Source organism: Pleurodeles waltl, chromosome 5 (assembly GCF_031143425.1).
Source record: "Pleurodeles waltl isolate 20211129_DDA chromosome 5, aPleWal1.hap1.20221129, whole genome shotgun sequence".
NCBI classification, from domain to species: domain Eukaryota; kingdom Metazoa; phylum Chordata; class Amphibia; order Caudata; family Salamandridae; genus Pleurodeles; species Pleurodeles waltl.
In genome coordinates, this window is record NC_090444.1 from 806,810,775 (window position 1) to 806,827,891 (window position 17,117).

General features: G+C 42.0%; 1 protein-coding gene across 7 annotated transcripts in view; it reads right to left on the reverse strand.

Annotated features, from left to right (window-relative positions):
• Nucleotides 1–17,117, reverse strand: part of LAMA2 (laminin subunit alpha 2) — a 3,379,260-nt gene that overhangs the window by 387,892 nt on the left and 2,974,251 nt on the right. For all 7 annotated transcript variants that reach the window (XM_069234829.1, XM_069234828.1, XM_069234823.1 and 4 more), the window contains 2 exons: nucleotides 14,935–15,051; nucleotides 4,876–5,058 (listed from right to left, as the gene is read on the reverse strand). In XM_069234829.1, the coding sequence (XP_069090930.1) occupies nucleotides 4,876–5,058; nucleotides 14,935–15,051 (300 nt within the window). The remainder of the gene's footprint in view (nucleotides 1–4,875; nucleotides 5,059–14,934; nucleotides 15,052–17,117) is intronic.

Below are 17,117 nucleotides of genomic sequence, written 5' to 3' on the forward strand. Positions count from 1 at the left end.
ACCATTGTGAAGCTACATATATGTATTACCATATATGTAGCACATGCTTATAATGGTGTCCCTGCACTCACGAAGTCCGAGGAATTGGCCCTGGACAACGTGGGGACACCTTTGCTAGAGCAAGGGTGCCCTCACACACAGTAACTTTGCACCTAGCCTTCAATAACTGAAGGTTAGATATATAGGTGAAGTATAAGTTACCTGGTGCAGTGAAAAATGGCTGTGAAACAGTGTGTGCACTATTTCAGTCAGGCTGCCATGGCAGTCCTGAAGGAGTGTTTGTATGAGCTCCTTATGGGTGGCAAAAGAAATGCTGCAGCCCATAAGGATCTTCTGGTACCCCAATGTCCTGGGTACCTAGGTACCATATACTACGGACTTATAAGGGTTGTCCAGTGTGCCAAATAGAATTGGTATATGGAGTCACTAAACTATAGTGACAAATTTGGTAAACAGAGAGAGCATAAGCCCTGGCGTTCTGGTTAGCAGAACTCCTGTGATACAGTCAAGCATACTGACAACACACATAGGCCCCAAACTATGAGCACTGGGGTCCTGGCTAGCAGGATCCCAGTGAGACAGTAAAAACACACTGACAAACAGGCCAGAAATGGGGGTAACCATGCTAGAAAGAGGCTACTTTCTCACAAGCATCCATTTGGGGTCGTCGAGAGCTAGAGGTTTGGTCGGGGTTGTCAGCGTGCAGTTAGGTGTGCTTATAGGAAGTGGGGATTTCGGCATGTGAAGGTATGGAGGGACTCTCCACATAGTCTGGTCAGGACAGGATGGAGCTGTCTAAATGGGATGGCTGATCAGGTAGGGAGCTTGATTTAGCCCTCACTAGGGGTTCTTTACTGGAGTGTCTAGATTTTGATCCCCTAGACCATTGTTTTGTGACTTCTTCCAGTTAAAGACATTTCTTACATTGAGTGCTTGGTGGAACACGATTGCTGTGTTCTGGTCCAGCCACTGAAGAGTCTGTCAACCCCAGTCTCCATTGCAGTAGAGGTTAGCATCTCCAGGTAACCTCTAGTTGTCCGGGGTCACTGAATTCAGTTGACTTGTTGTCATGGGCTATAAGCATTGTTGCAAGGTCTTAAAGGCCAGATCTCATGCCCAAGCCCTTGAGTTGAGGGTGTAGCTGTAAGAATCTCTTATGGGTGGCCACTGTTTCCTGGTAAAATCAGACATAATGATAGATAAGACATACATCTTGTGAGTCTCATAGAATAACAGAGCCTTCTTCTTGGCTTCTGTCATCAAGGCCCTGGCTTGTTGATAATGTATGAAATATACTAATATTTACAGTCAACCCTCTTTGCCGGTATGGTGTCTGGATTTGATTTTGTGGGCCTGCTGGAATTCCAAAGGAGAGTCACAAGAGATTTTAGAGAGGACAGGGAGGAATGTGGTTAGGAATCCCGTCATGCCATTAGCCTTCTTTTTTCTCAGGAACTCCAGAGAGCTGGAAGTTTTCCCAGCAGTTGCAGTCTTCCATTGCAGAATTTTGTTCTGGAGGTACCAATGGCCTTGTTCTCAGAATATGGAAAAGGCTAGCCTTTACACCGTTTGGTCAATCCTTGTCTCGTCACCGGCCAACCTGTTATTGAAAGAGGCAAGCTTGTTGCAGTTCGATTTGATATCCACGAATGAACTGTGTGCCCTCTGGTATATACCAGGGGCCTATTACATCACTCTGTCCAAGCCCTGGAATTTATGGGTGTCAGGATGTGTGGGGTTGGGGAACGTGCTCCCTGGGAGGAAGAGAGTTAATGATTGTAATAGTAAGAGCGATTACTCCGGTAATATCCACAGGCAATGCCATGGTTGGGATATCTCAGTTCTCACAAGCCCATGTCTTGGCAGAATGGGAAATAGTCTTGTAGGGGCCCATAAGGTGAAGTTGCGATAAAATGGAGAGAAAGTAAGTAGGGGCCCTCAGCATCAGGTCCTGCCTATGGACAGCTAGTGGTGACGTCGAGGACTGTTGAGGCATTCTCAAGTCCAAATAACACTCATCGTGCAGAGTGGAAGCCCTTTGTTGGGCTGCAGTTCCATTTGTCTTGGCAAATAGGGTCCTTTCTCAGACGTGAGGCAGCCCAAAGAATGCTGTGGAGCATATCTGGTGCAGCACCAGCACAGCAACTGTTGTGGTAGGAACAGGCCCTCTAAGACTTCTTGGTAGTCAGAGCCACGATATGGCCTACTACACCACCATGCTTGTTCTTATTGCCAGCTGGGGCGCAGGTATCAGGTAGGCAATGGTTGAGCAGCTTAGTTGGAATCTGTCTGCTGCCCAAAGAGTAATCTAGCTGCTATGGATCAATTCACTGTCTGTAGATTGGTGAGAGCAACTTGCCCCAGGTAGCAAAGATGTCAGTGTAGAGTCCAACACTCCGGAGACATCTTGAACCCCTACTGTGGACAGGGAGACCATCTGTTGACATGGCCCCCTCAGGAACTCCGCTAGAGGAGTGTTCTCTGCCCCATTCATCAAGCTCCCCTTGTCCACCCCTTTTACCCCCCACCTCAGGTTATGAATTTGAATGAATTTTAAAAATCCTGAAGACATCTAAACTTTATTTTGTTTATATAGTCTGTTTAAATATCTTAATTGCACATTTTACACTAGTCTTGTGTTTTATGGGGTATATCCCCAAAATAAACATATTATTGAGTTGAGTTGGTCTTACCAAAGTAGACTTGTAGAATTTTTACTCATCTTTCAAGGGATCTATGGCTCGATAGGAAATGTGCATTTCTGCATAATAATTTGGGAATTTAGGATTTCCACTAATCTCATTTAGTTTTTTTTACCCAGAAAGATGCCTATTAAAGACAAGACTAACTAACTCTTCAGAGAACTGTTTCACTGAGCAACCACAACTGCGTATAAGGAATGCACAGTCTTACTACTGCTACAGACAATGGTTGCTTCTTGATTAAAAGCTTCCAATGCACACAACATTGAAAGGAACATCTGCTCTGGCAAGCACCAGTAGGTCCAAATAACTTTTTCACCGAGGTAAGCTTGCCCACCTTTACGGGACACGTCCTGGGTGAGCCAGAAAAAAAAGTATTGCTCATTCTTCTTGTCTCCCTTCATTCACATTTTGTGGTTTTTGAGTAAAATGTCCACAGGAACACCACCTATTCTACTATTAACTCAATGATCATTCACCTATGATCCGAAATAGTTCTATTCAGCTATCTGCATTGGGCTACGAAACACTTTATTGATAAGTCAACAGGACAGCAGATGATGCTCATCCAAGCAGTAATCCCCATATCACTCTTTGATTCAAAGCCATTTGCATCCTTCCCAAGGTTGCTACTGCTTTCTAAAGCTGTCTTAAAAGTCCTCAGCAAAAGGACACAAGGTGGAACCAGATTGCAACCAGTAACCTAAAAATGGCTTTGCGGTTATGGGAGGCAAAGTATATGAACAACAAAATTGCATTTTGTCTAGTTCTCTAAGCTTTATTACTGGAAATATTGAGTTTTAAATATTGCCATACAGATGCTTAACTCCTCCCACACCCACACATCTTCATAAAAAGATATGTCGATTTAAGAAGAAGCAAATACATACTTATTAGGGTACACTTCCCTTCTTTATATTTTCAGTGTCAATATATTGGCCATGATATTTTGGAATGTCAATATTTTTGTACTCTCTATTCTGACATATAAACAGCATTCAAGATTCTTGCATTCTACTTCGTTTGTTAGTCTTAAACAATGAACCAGAACTCACCATTTCAAACACCTTTGAGTTCACCTTTGTTTCCCTTTGACCATTTCAAATCCAGTCCCTAAAAGGACTAGTAAAATTGCATGTTTGTTAAGATGATGACCCTCAAGAAGATATCATTTATGTTCACTAGGAAGGCACATTTATACATAATGGAAAAATCTTGATTAGTAAGATTTTATTTGCTGTACAAGTGTCACAGCATGGTCTCCCTAGCGTAAGGCAAATGTCTTAGAACAAGGATGCAATGAGTCTTACAGATATGTCCCTCTCAAGCAGGAACAATTTTCCTAGTTCACAGTTTGCTTCCGGGTGTCACTGCAAGGCACTACAAGATTTTGAGTGTCTAACTCAATATGCATCTCCAGAATAGAAATGGATACACTCTCAACTCTATGGTTAGATAGTTATACATTTAGGGCTGTACTTTGGGTCAGTGGAACACAATGGACTCTTAGGGTCAACTTTCCCTAACCAAAATTAATATTAGGGCATCAAATGGTGAGGAGATGCCTGGTTAGCCGGGCAAAAGGTATATACTTGCTATTTAAGCTAGAAATCACATTAATGTACCACAGCATAACCACATGGTGCTGTGTGACTGACTTATAACAAACAATTCATCTGAATTACAATGTGTATCTAAGGTGGAATATACATTTAAATACTGTCCAGCTCCAAACATTGTCAGTGAACTTCCATTGATTTATAATGTGGATTGTGGCTTTGTTAAATGTAGCCATGCAAAGACAGCCTTTAAATATACTTTTAAATAGGTATTGAAACTGCTATCCAAAGAAATTGAGCAGCATAAATTTACAGACCAATTACCAGAGCTTACATACGATTCAGGTATCCAATGCATGCAAACATCTGGGGTCCAGCAACCATGTTCTGTGTTTTGACTTTCTAACTCACATCTATATTCTGATGGCAAAGCCTACACAACTAGGGGGTGGTGTGGGTTTAGGTGATCCTACTACATATCTATGCAACTTTCAAGTCCTTTCTAATAAGTCCTTCCATAATTACTCAGCCAAGCCCTAATTCCGATTAGATGTGATTTGGGTAATCATAGTTCAAAAGGAAAACACACATATGTTGGTGTATTTTCCACTTACTATTCTTAGCAGGGTCTTTCAGTGCAGCATTTGTTTTGGCCACATCATCTTCCAGTTTGCTGTAGTTCTTTTTCAAGCCCAGAAGATTCAGATTCAAGTCTTTAACTTTAGCTAAGACGTCATTTGCTGTGGCATTTGCTTGTTTAGCCTTGTCTTTTACTGCTTGTATCTTTGCTGCTGTGTCTGTTGGGAGCAAATGTGGTAAAAGTGTTAAGGCACATCACAATACAAGCACAGGTTGCAGATGTACATTTAGTTTAAAAAAAAAAAACATTCACATGTAGGATCACTCAATCAGTGTGGCACAGCACAAAATATATTCTCCTTAAACAAAAAGTCTAGAAAGTTGGCAATGTAAGCGCCCCTTATAAAACATAACAATTCTGTTGGGCTCCTCTCTCTCTGTGGATCTTAAACATGCAAGGGTCACATTAGCTCCTCTATCGTCACCTGGACCTTTCAATTTTGGAGTGGCCCTCATTTTGGTTAGAAGTGTCCTTGTCCATTTGAGAATGTAGGGTTCCAACCATGTTTCATTGTTTGGCCCTTGCATGCGTGACAAACACATCCAAATACAGCATTTTGTTCAGCATGGGAATAGGGTTATCTCATATAGAAGACAGAATAGCTACAATTGTAAATATTTAACCTGAAGCTTTTTATAAAGTCAGAACTAGCCACCTCATGCTAGGCTCAGTCCTGCTGTTCCTAATAACATTGTTGTATTTCCTGATCACAAAAGCCATTCTCTGGAATTGTTGAAGAGTATAATGCCTCCCTCTATCAAATCTGTTCTTGGCAAGTGCAGTTCAGAATGTAGAATATGTGGCCTTGGAGCAAGGCTGGTATGCACTAGAGGCATGCAAAACTAATATCCATCCTGTTTGTGATGGAGTAACCCCACCACAGGGATCTAAACCAGGCCCTAAGTCAAATAAATAAACCAAACTGAGGATTAAAGGAAAACCGAAGCTGGAATCATGTTAAATCTCCCTATGCTTGTATCTCGTTACTAAAGGTGGACGACATACAGAAAAGGTTTTTTGTAACATCTTGACTACAACAGCACAACTCATAAGTGGACTCAAAGGCATCACAGGTTCACTTCACTTCTAAGTACTGCAAAATCAAATGTTTTTCAAAAGGCAGCGTTATCCAAACTCATTCTTCGTTGAGTGGCACACTCTTAATTTCCCCAGAGAAGAACTTCAACACTCCTGAAGCTTACACAGATTTTACAGATGTGTTTAGTGAAAAACGTGCATGCATGCCAACTCACAGAGAATATGATTGTGTCATGTGTTATGGTTTCATGGAATGTAGCAGGGCTGAAGAATAAATTAAAAGTGGATCAGTGGGTAAACGTTACTGGTCATGCAGATTTAGAATGCATCCAAAAAACCTGTCAGGTGGCCCTACTCATATTGAAGTTGTTTTTTCTCTGTTTACACTTGCCATCTCATTGTCATTTCGTAGAGCAAAGGGTGGGCTACAGTTGCTTATTTCCAAATTGCTCCCCATCATGGTGAAAAGATCTGCCGCATATTCTCCCTATTATAAATCTGTCTGGTTGAAATTTAAGGGGGGAGTCTGATGTGACTATAATTCATTATTACAATAATGTGTTTCATTTCATATGAGGGAAGGTAATAAGATCGCTGGAAACAGATCTTGACACATTTTTGGGGAAATTGTTTGCCCAATTATTTGGGCTGAAGATTTTAATGTACAAAGATGCTGTCTTTCAGCCAATCAGGTTTGTGGTTTTATAATTGGGGCAGGCCACAGAACCCTGCATTTTAAAAGTTCGAGTATGGGGAATGTGTGAATAACATGCTGTATAATTATGATTTTATATTGTTGGAAGTATCTAAGATCTCAGGAACAGAGCAGACAAAGGGGGTTATTACAACTTTGGAGGAGGTGTTAATCCGTCCCAAAAGTGACGGTAAAGTGACGGATATACCACCAGCCGTATTACGAGTCCATTATATCCTATGGAACTCGTAATACGGCTGGTGGTATATCCGTCACTTTTAGGATGGATTAACACCTCCTCCAAAGTTGTAATAACCCCCAAAAACATTTGTTGTGTGTGTGTGGAGGGGAACCACTCCACAGTTGATTACTTTATGATAAGCTTGGGTTTTAATCGGCTGGTCATCAATGTGAGGTTAAAAGAAACACTGTTGAGTTACCATAATCCATTGATTTTATCAATATTTTTACGAGATAGCCATTCTGAGAAATATGACAGAATTCAGTCCCTAGCCCGAAGTCGAACAAACCATTCCCATATTAAATGAACGGGGATTGACCCTAAGCATGTACTATAGCTATTAGTGACCCAAAGGTATAGAGAGTTTGCTATTTGTTTAACTGACAAAGTGGGCAATGGCGATTTTATATCAGCCTTTGAACAGATTGCTGAGGCCCTCAACCTATTATTGACCCACCCTGGGAAAAGTAAGTCCACCGGTGGACAGGAATGGTTTAACCATGATTGTACGTAGGCCTCCAAAACATTGAGAATATCCCTACACCAGGTCCCTAGAGATCAATTATTAGCCAAGTATCTAAGAAAGCAGTATAAGGTGTCTATGATAGCTAGAAAGGAGGAGCTGGCCGAAAAAGGCATGGCTGAACCTGTCCCAGGCCTCTGAAACCAAAGATGCACAATTATTTTGGACCACTGTAAATACCCTGTTTTTAAATGGAGATCAAAGTACAGTGCTTACGTGCTTGGTACCACCACAGGCCTGAGTTGAGCATTTTGAAAGGGTTTGTGATCCAATAGTGTTTGATGAATCGAGGACCTCAGTAGTAGTTTTTAATAAATTACCGGAGAATTCTGTTTCAACTACTATTTCATATTTGAAATTCATGATAGATGAAATAGAGGATGCTCTGCATAAATGTGCAAAGGGAACATTTCCTGGGCCTGATGGGGTCACTGTTGATATGTTCATAGGACTGGGGGAATTGTGGTCACCAATACTTACCCGTGTTTCAATGCAGCAGCACAGGGTATTATCCCGCCTACATGGGCTAAGGCTATCATAGTTCCTATCTGTAAGAAAGGGGACAAGGCGGATCCAAAAAGTTATTGACCTATCTCTGTTTTGGATTCATCTGTTAAACTCCTTGGAGGATTGGGCATTGGAAAAACGCATTTTGTCTATGGCTCAATATGGATTTAGAAAGGGATAAAGAACCGAGGAGCAATATTTAGATCTCGAACATTTGATCGTGAAATATATCAGGGCAAAGGTAGGATCACTTCACACATGTTTTGCAGATTTAACTAGTGCATTTGACCTTGTTGATCATGCAATACTATGGCCTACCATGCTCTCATTCAGTGTTCCTTTGGATCTAGTAAGACTTCTTGGACAACTAAATAGGAATCTCTCAGCCAAGGTAATGTTTGGTACTAAAGGAGAACTATTGCCTTTCTTTAGAATTAGGCGGGGAGTATGCCAGGGATGTGTCCTGGCACGATTTCTATTTTCATTATTTATAAATGGGGTTGATGTAACGTTGTGGGGTTTACAAGCTGATGTGCCAATGGTCGCTGGTTGCCCAGGACCTGCTCTTCCCTATGCAGATGGCGCGGTCCTTTTATCAAGGACCACGGATGTCTTGCAGAGATTAATTGATTAATTTGCAGCTTTAATGGATTCTAAGGAATTACAAATTAATAAGGAAAAGATGTATGTAATAACTTGTGGTACACTGCCAAAGACTATAAAAACATTGTATTTAGAAGGTGTCCAAATAAATAGGGTTAAGTCCTTTTGCTATTTGGGTATGATGTTCTCGGTGTGTGGTATTTGGGTTGAACATATTAATAATACAAGACTTAGGATGAAAAGAATTTGCAAGGGAGTATTTTGTTTTTCTAAAAATCTGGAAAGTCAGCAGATTAAAGAGATGATTACCATTTATAGCGCCAGGGCCCTATCTGCTGCAACATACGGTGGAGGTGTCTGGGGCTATGTGCCCAGTAAGCCAATTCAGCTGGAGGAAAATAATTTCCTTAGAAGATTGTTGATCTCTCCTGCTTCCGCCCCTTCCACTATTATACATCAAGAAGTAGGTTTAAATTATGTGCAGGATATTCTAGCATCTAAACCAATCTCTTTATGATGATCAATATGGTCTAAACAAGAAACTGAGTATACAAGAGCGATTACACAGGACTGTCTTGCTATGGAACATGCTCTTAATATTCCATGGCTTTTTTCCATTAATAAATTCCTTTAGATGGTTTTTGGATTTTCTATTTTGGAAGATCCAACCAGGATTGTGAAGCTAGAAAAGAAAATGGTGAAGGCCACCCTGCTTGATGTTAGGGGAAATAAAAGAGACTCCATGGGTAGGGGAGCATTTATAGTGTAAACATGCAAGACTCACTCTCTTTCATTAGGCTTTCAATCTTATTTAACATGGGTAACTAAGGCCCATATTTATACTTTTTATGTGCACATTTGCGTCATTTTTTTACACAAAAGTGGAGCAAACGTACAAAATATAATTGTATTTTGTGAGTTTGCGCCGCTTTTACGTAAAAAATGACACAATTGCAGCACAAAAAAAGTATAAATATGGGCCTAAGTCTTAACATTGGTATGTCCTGACCATGCTACGCTGGGAATGGTACACCACCTTGTTTCTTTTCTTAAAATCAACCAGTGGAATTTAAAATCTATCATGTGCCCATGTGATGGAACCTCAAAACAAAGCATACTACATTGTGTGCTTTTTTTACAGTCTTATGTTAAGAAAGCAACTTCTAAATCCTTTATTAATTGCACCCAATGTCAGGGAACATAAAGCCGCCACACACTTTTTGTTTGCCCTGGAAACTCCAGCAACTTAGTGTTGCCTTGTATATTTGAAATGCAATTCATATTAGAAAAACTTTGAGTTTTGAGTAACAAATTAGTTGAATGGGGCTAGGAGTATGTTTTAACTTTGTTGTCTAAATGAATTATTTTTAATGATGCTTTAAACAAATGTATTATATATTTCATGTACTTTTATTGCTTGTATGATGGAGCCGAATAAAGTTTTGATGACAATGATGATTGTGTCATAGATTTGATACCAAATGCCAAGATACCTCATTGCTGAATGTATCCCTTGTCTACGAAGGAGGATGAACATCTCAAAGAGTGTATTGATGAGAACTTGGGGAAATATTTTATTCATCATTCAAAATCACCAATCTTTTTCACCCCCAATTAAATGCTGTCATAGTGAATAACGTGTATCCATTACCTTTCATTTCAGTCTTTTTAGGTCAAGTACGTTCAGCTGAATCTTCACTAAATCAGACCTCAAAGGGTCATAATCGTGTCCAAATTAAAGTGCTAGATGAATGGAAATGTTATTTTAACACCAATATGTGCATTTCGAATATCTAGTTATGCTTTTTGGTTTATCCAATGGTCCCGCTTCATCCCACCATCTGGTCTATGACCTCTTCCATGACATATTAGATATCTTTACCAACATCTACTTCCCAACATCCTCATTGATTTTGGAGCAACATAGATAACATGTGAGAGATGTTTTGAGGAGATTATGTGAATATTCTAAATATGCCAAACTAGAAAACTGCCTTTCCCAAGCTAAATGAGTATCCTTCCCTGGATTGATCTTGTTAGACTAGGGTATCAGCATGGATTCTGAAAAGGTAGCAGTGGTGGATGACTGGACGATTCCACACACTATAAAAGAGATACAAAGGTATTTGAGATTTGACATTTTTTACAGACACTTTCTTGAAGATCTTTCTACAATTGCGATACCCATTGTATGAATACCCATTGTATGAATAATGAAGAAAGGCTCCACCTTTTCACTGAGGAAAAGTGATTCTCCATTCCCTGCCCTTACTCATATGTATCCTGAATCAGTGTCTGAGTTTGGGACTTACCGGCTTCAATTACTTCTGGTTTAGGTTCACCGTGACCTGTTTTCAGAAGCCATATACTCGAAAAGTTTACATGACTAATGTATGTTTCTTGGGAATGTAATTTATTTTTGATACACGAACACTGTGCGTGTACCTTTGTTGATTAGAGGATCCTTCTGACTACTGAGAGTGCTTGTGTACACTTGCAGTGTGACCAGAGACATAACACCAGTGAAAACTGTACACAAGAAGAGTTGGTCATGTTGTTTCTCTCTCTCTCTCTCTCTCTCTCTCTCTCTCTCTCTCTCTCTCTCTTTCTCTCTCTCTATCTATCTCTGTCTCTCTCTCTCCCTCCTTCACTCCCCTCTCCTTCTGTCTCCCTCCCCATCTTTCCCTCCCTCTATCCTTCTGCCATTTCTCTATCGCTCTGCTGTTTGATTCTGTTTGGTGCATCCTTTTAAGTTTGTGCTGCTTTTGCGTCAAAAAATGACATAAAGGGGGCACTGACATTTCATAAATCAGGCCCTAAGTTCTCTATCAGGAACCATCATATAGGGATGATGTTTGATCACCTGGCATTCCATTTTAAGGACATTTTTATAAAGGACCAGCCAGCATTATCACCAAAGGCTGCATGGCATACTCATGCACTCACCAACAGGGAGCGTTCACCAGGGTAAAAGACCAAATTAAGACTGCTGTTTTCTTGGCTCATTCTAAAAAGCATTTCTTGACGGGAGCTCTGTGTGGTGTACATAGAGGAAATTACAAAAACACTTCTCTTTACACCTCCTCTCCTACTTACTATGTTGACAGCAAGCAGATGTAGCATTAAGATACTAGAAAAAGTCTACGAAATCTTGCAGTGGTGTAAAGTGCACTACATGTGCCCAGGGCCTGTAAATTGAAAGTTGCTAGTGGGCCTGCAGCACTGGTTGTGTCACCCACATAAGTAGCCCCTTAACCATGTCTCAGGCCTGCCATTGCAAGGCCTGTGTGTGCAGTTTCACTGCCACTTCGACTTGGCATTTAAAAGTTCTTGCCAAGCCTTAAACTCCCCCTTTTCTGCATATACGTCACCCCTAAGGAAGGCCCTAGGTATCCCAGAGGGCAGGGTGCATGTAGGTAAAAGGCAGGACATGTACATGTGTGTTTTATATGTCCTAGTAGTGTAAAACTCCTAAATTCGTTTTCAACTACTGTGAGGCCTGCTCCTTTCATAGGCTTGCATTAGGGCTAATCTCATATCCTGTTTGAGTGGAAGATTCTGATCAGAAAGGGGTAAATAGGTCATATTTAGTATCACCAGAACAGTAATAGAAAATCCTGCTTATTTGTGAGGTTGGATTTTACATTACTATTTTAGAAATGCCACTTTTAGAAAGTGAGCCTTTCTCTGCACTTAAAATCCAGCTGTGCCTTACAGCCTGTCTCCAATCCACGTCTGGGCTTGGGTGGTTGACAGCTCCCATGTGCCTTTCACCCGGACAACCACAAACACAGGATACTCAGTCACACCTGCACTCATCTGCATACTGAATGGGTCTTCCTGGGCTGGGAAGGTGGAGGGCCTGACACTTACATTTTAAAGACTAGTGGCCTGCCTTCACACAATGGACTGCCAAAACCCCTACTGTGACCCTGGCAGGCAGGCCTGTACTGAAATGGGACCTTATGCACTTCAAAACCACTCTTTGAAGTCTCCCCCACTTCAAAGCCAGTTTTGGGTATATAAACTGGGTCTCTGACCCCACCAACTCAGACACTTCTGGACCTGAAACTGCAACCTGTCAAGAGGAACTGCCTGGCTGCCCAAAGGAGTCATCTGGACTGCTTTGCTGAGAAGGACTGCTGCCCTTCTGTTGCCCTGCTGCCCTGCTGCCCTCTGACTTTGCTGAGAAGTGCTCTCCAAGGGCTTGGATTGAGCTTCCCTCCTGTTTTCTGAAGTCTCAGGGCCAAAAAGACTTCATCTCTTCAAGGAACTCCTTGTGTGCTGAAAATCGATACACAGCCTGCCGGAAACGACGCACAGCCTGCCTTGTGATGAGAAAATCGCCACACAGCCGAAGCGGAACGACGCAGTCTGACTTCCCAAGTGAAGAATTGACACAGCGCCTGCCGTGAGACAGAAAATTAAATGACTTCTCCCACTAGATCGATGCAATGCCTATAACTTCATCCCGCACACCCAGGATTTCCAGGCATCATCCCTGGGCATCAAAAAGATCCCTGCATTGCCATGAGGAACCAAGACTATGTGCCAGAAATCGACTCAAAGCCCCTTGCAGCATGGAAAGAAACATCGCTTTGTCTGCGCCGCGCCGCAAATTCTGACACACACCCTATTTTTCCACGCATCTCCCCGGCATCTATGTGTGTGTTATTTTTTTATGCAAACCAGGTACTTTGTGAAATCAAGAAACTTTGATTTCTAAGATTTAAGACTCTTTTTAATCTTGCAAAAGTGATATCTCAACTTCTGCTTATTGAATCTTTATTGTTTTGATTTTAATTTAACAAGATAAATATCTTAAATTTTTCTAAACCTGTGTGGTGTATTCTTGTGGTGTTTTCAATGTGTTACAGTAGGATTTATTGCACAAATACTTTACACATTGCCTTCAAAGTTAAGTCTGACTGCTCAGTGCAAAGCTACCAGAGGGTGGGCACAGAATAATTTGGATTGTGTGTGACTTACCCTGACTAGGATTGTGGTCCTTATTTGGACAAAGGTGAATACCTCTGCCAACTAGAGACCCCATTTTTAACTAGTACCAAAATCACACAAGAAACCCATAACAAACTGAAACGTATTCCTCAGTGTTCGTCCAAAGGCCACAGGTTTGTATAAAGGAAGGCGTTTTGATCCTCAGCAAATAATCTTTTACAAAGAAAGAGGATTCCTTCACTGTTAATTGCAAGTGTGTGGTTGACCTGACACGTCTTGTAGTGAGACTGCTGTTTTCTATTCTGCTTGTAAACATGTTGCTCTGAAGAAAGATGTTTTTAAGTTACCTCACTGCTGAAACAAGGTCACTTTTTAGGGTTGAGCGCGCTTGTGCTCTGGACCAGGTTGTAATCTCTTTGTGGGCTTCTAGCCAAGCCCATGTCACGCCCGTCACTTTCATTAGTTCGTGGGCTTGCCTTTTAAAAATCAATTAGTTCCATTTGTGAAAGGCATGCATACGTCATGCCTTTTCCCGTGTTCAGCCCTCCTCAAGCATACCGACCAACTACTGAAAACATACGAGGCTCTGTGTTTTCAGCTGGTGTCTGGACTACTTTATCTTTTCATTTCTTGCGCAGTGCGATCTCGCTGGGCAGAAGTTGAGCGCTTTGCATGACATCGACCCTGTTACATGGGTAATTGCACTTTTACTGGTTACATGGATAATTGCACTTTTGCCGGTTTCGCTGCGAACCAACTTCTGTTTCTTTTTCTTTGCCTCCTTCACGCACATGGAGACCATCAGCTTGCATATGTGAAACTGTTTTACTTTTCATTATTAATTTATGTGGCAAGAAAAGTCAGGTTAGGAGTTTACAACGCTAACAGCTCTAACACGAGCAAACGCGAGACCCGTTGCATTGCAAATGCTTTTTTAAGCTTTGTCACCAGGACTCTTCCATTAAGAAGAGCAAAAACAATCATGTAAGGAATTCTCTAAACCAGGAATATGTTATTTACCTGTTTTCCATGCCCACCACACCCTTTGATAAACTATAGCTGTAACAAATGACATATGACTAGCCCTTCCTGCCCACATTTGCCACATACTCTAAACTGATATTTCCCAAAGTACAAATTCCTGATAAATACTATATAAAGAATACCCACTGGTATGTATGATCTATATGTGTAATAATTGTATGTATAATACACAGTCAACAGCTGCAGCCTGAAAATAAACGTATTCACTAACGTGTGAAAGATTTCTTGCACATCTGCCTACCACAAATTAATGAGAAGGAGAAAACATTAAATTCACAAGTGACTTAAGTTATCACCCCATCATGTAGGGCGAAAGTCTAAAGGCAGGACTCCCTCTGTTAATAAATAACAGGACATGCAGAAATATACCATAGGAAAACCTATGCAAAGTGGTTGATGAAAGCTATGGCCCATTAGCACTTACCACTGGGAATTGCTGACAGTTTCCCAACGGTATTATTCAAGTCTCTAAGAAGATCGAGGTTCTTTTCTTCTGCATTCTGCAGCCTCTTGCGTATGCCGTTCAGGTTGTCTCCATTATCTGTAAAATTAAAAACAAACCAAATCATGTTTAATTTCTACTGCTTCCAAGCGAATGCAAAAAGTACTCTGACATCATTGTGAACAGCAAGACTACTAGTGAGTACCATCATACTGTACTATGCTCAAAAGCTGCAATGGATACAAATTAAATTGAATTTGTCCAGTTTACTTCTTTGAACGCCAAATTCCACACGTTGTACTTTCAGCCACGTTAATCAATATTTCATAACCTATTTATACAATAAAGGGATTCTTTCACATACACATGCTACTCTGCGATACTTTGAGAAGTCAAAGTCTCAAAGAAAGGCATTGCTAAAATATGTCGGGCAATGTTTCAGCCGATTGAAAGCATGATTCCAGCTTTCCCGCTGTCGTGCAGTTTATGAGAAAGTATGTTAATTTTTTAAAGCATACACCGCAAACTGTCCATGCTTTGGTCATTTAGGAGACCTCTTCTTGCCTGTTATGTGTAATTTCTGAACTTAGAGTGCTGGCTGTCACTACTTTATCAGGTGAGGCCCACCCTTTAGGGTGGAGGGGCCACGCCCCCCCCCCACCTTTTTGCCCCTCATGAAGCGTGTCTGTCAGGCTGAACAAAGGTCAGCCTGACAGACACCCTTCATTTTCAGCTCAGACAGCAAGGAGTGAGACATGTGTGATTTGCGCAGACTCCTGGCTGCCTGAGCTGAACTTTGCTGGGCTGAGGAGGTCACGGCTCCTAAGGGCGTGACCTCCTCGGCTCAGCAAAGCTGCCTCGAGGCCCTCCCCTGGGTGATGAGGAAAGCGTCACCCATTGACACTCATTCAGGGTTTATGCCCTGAAGCACCCAGCGCGAGTGTCAATCAGTGACACTTCATCACAGAGTGGGGTGGGGTCAGCAGTCTCACTGATCCCAACCCACTCTGTGACGAGGCTGGGACTGCTGCCTTCCCTGATTGGCTGACCTGAGGGAAGGCAGCAGTCCCAACCCTCTGGGGACCTCAAGGCTGAAGGTAAGTGTGTGTGTGTGTGTGTGTGTGATGTTTTAAAATAAATGTTTGGTGCGTGTGTGCATGTTTTGATGGTATGAGTGTTAATGGATGTGCATGCATGTGTCAAAGAATGAGTGTGTGTGTGTGATGTTTTAAAATGAATGTTTGGTGCGTGCATGTTTGAATGGTATGAGTGTTGTTAATGGATGTGCGTGCGTGCTTGTGTGTGTGAAAGAATGAGTGTGTGAACTTTTAAAATGAATGTTTGGTGCATGCGTGCATGTTTGAATGTTATGAGTGTTGTTAATGGATGTGCGTGCGTGCGTGTCTGTGTGTGAAAAAATGAGTGTGTGTGTGTGCTTCCCGCCCACCCCCCTCCCTCCTAAAGCTGCCGGCCACCACTGACTTTATATGAGTAGAGGTGGGGCTTGAAGCAGGACTCACAGGTCATGGAGTGCTGCCTTTCTGCACTTTAACAAACTGCAAGTCCAAGAGCCACTATTAAAGTGTGATTAACAGCGGACGATCAAATCAGACCTTGCTCTGTGTATTACTCCGTACGCCCATGGTCTATATGCTTTGATTCAGAGGCTGAAGAGTACCCAAAGCAGTGTCTGACTCTTGTTCTGGCACTCTTAGGGGCATATTTATACTCAGTTTGTGCCGAACGTGCGTCAAAATTTTTGCCCCATATTTAAACTATGACGCCCGACCCCGCGGACGTGAAAAAATCTCTGTGTCCGTCATTTTTTGGATGCGGGAAACCGCCTTGCGTTAATGGCGTTCCTGTCCAAAAAATTTCTTTAAGGCCTGTGCTCCTTATTTATACTCCTGAGTCATTTTGACCCACAGGAGGGGGCGGGCCTTAAAAAAGGGCACACAGCCTGATGTGCGCCGTTTTTTAACGCCTTGGTGAGGGCAGGCGTTAAGGGACCTGTGGGCTAACTTCCATGGTCTGAGACCATGGAAGCAGTACAGAGGTGCCCTTCCCTGTCCCCAGGGACTCCCCCTGCCACCCTCGCCCACCCCAGGAGGACACCCATGGATAGGGGAACCCATCCCAGATAAGTACAGGTAAGCTGAGGTAAG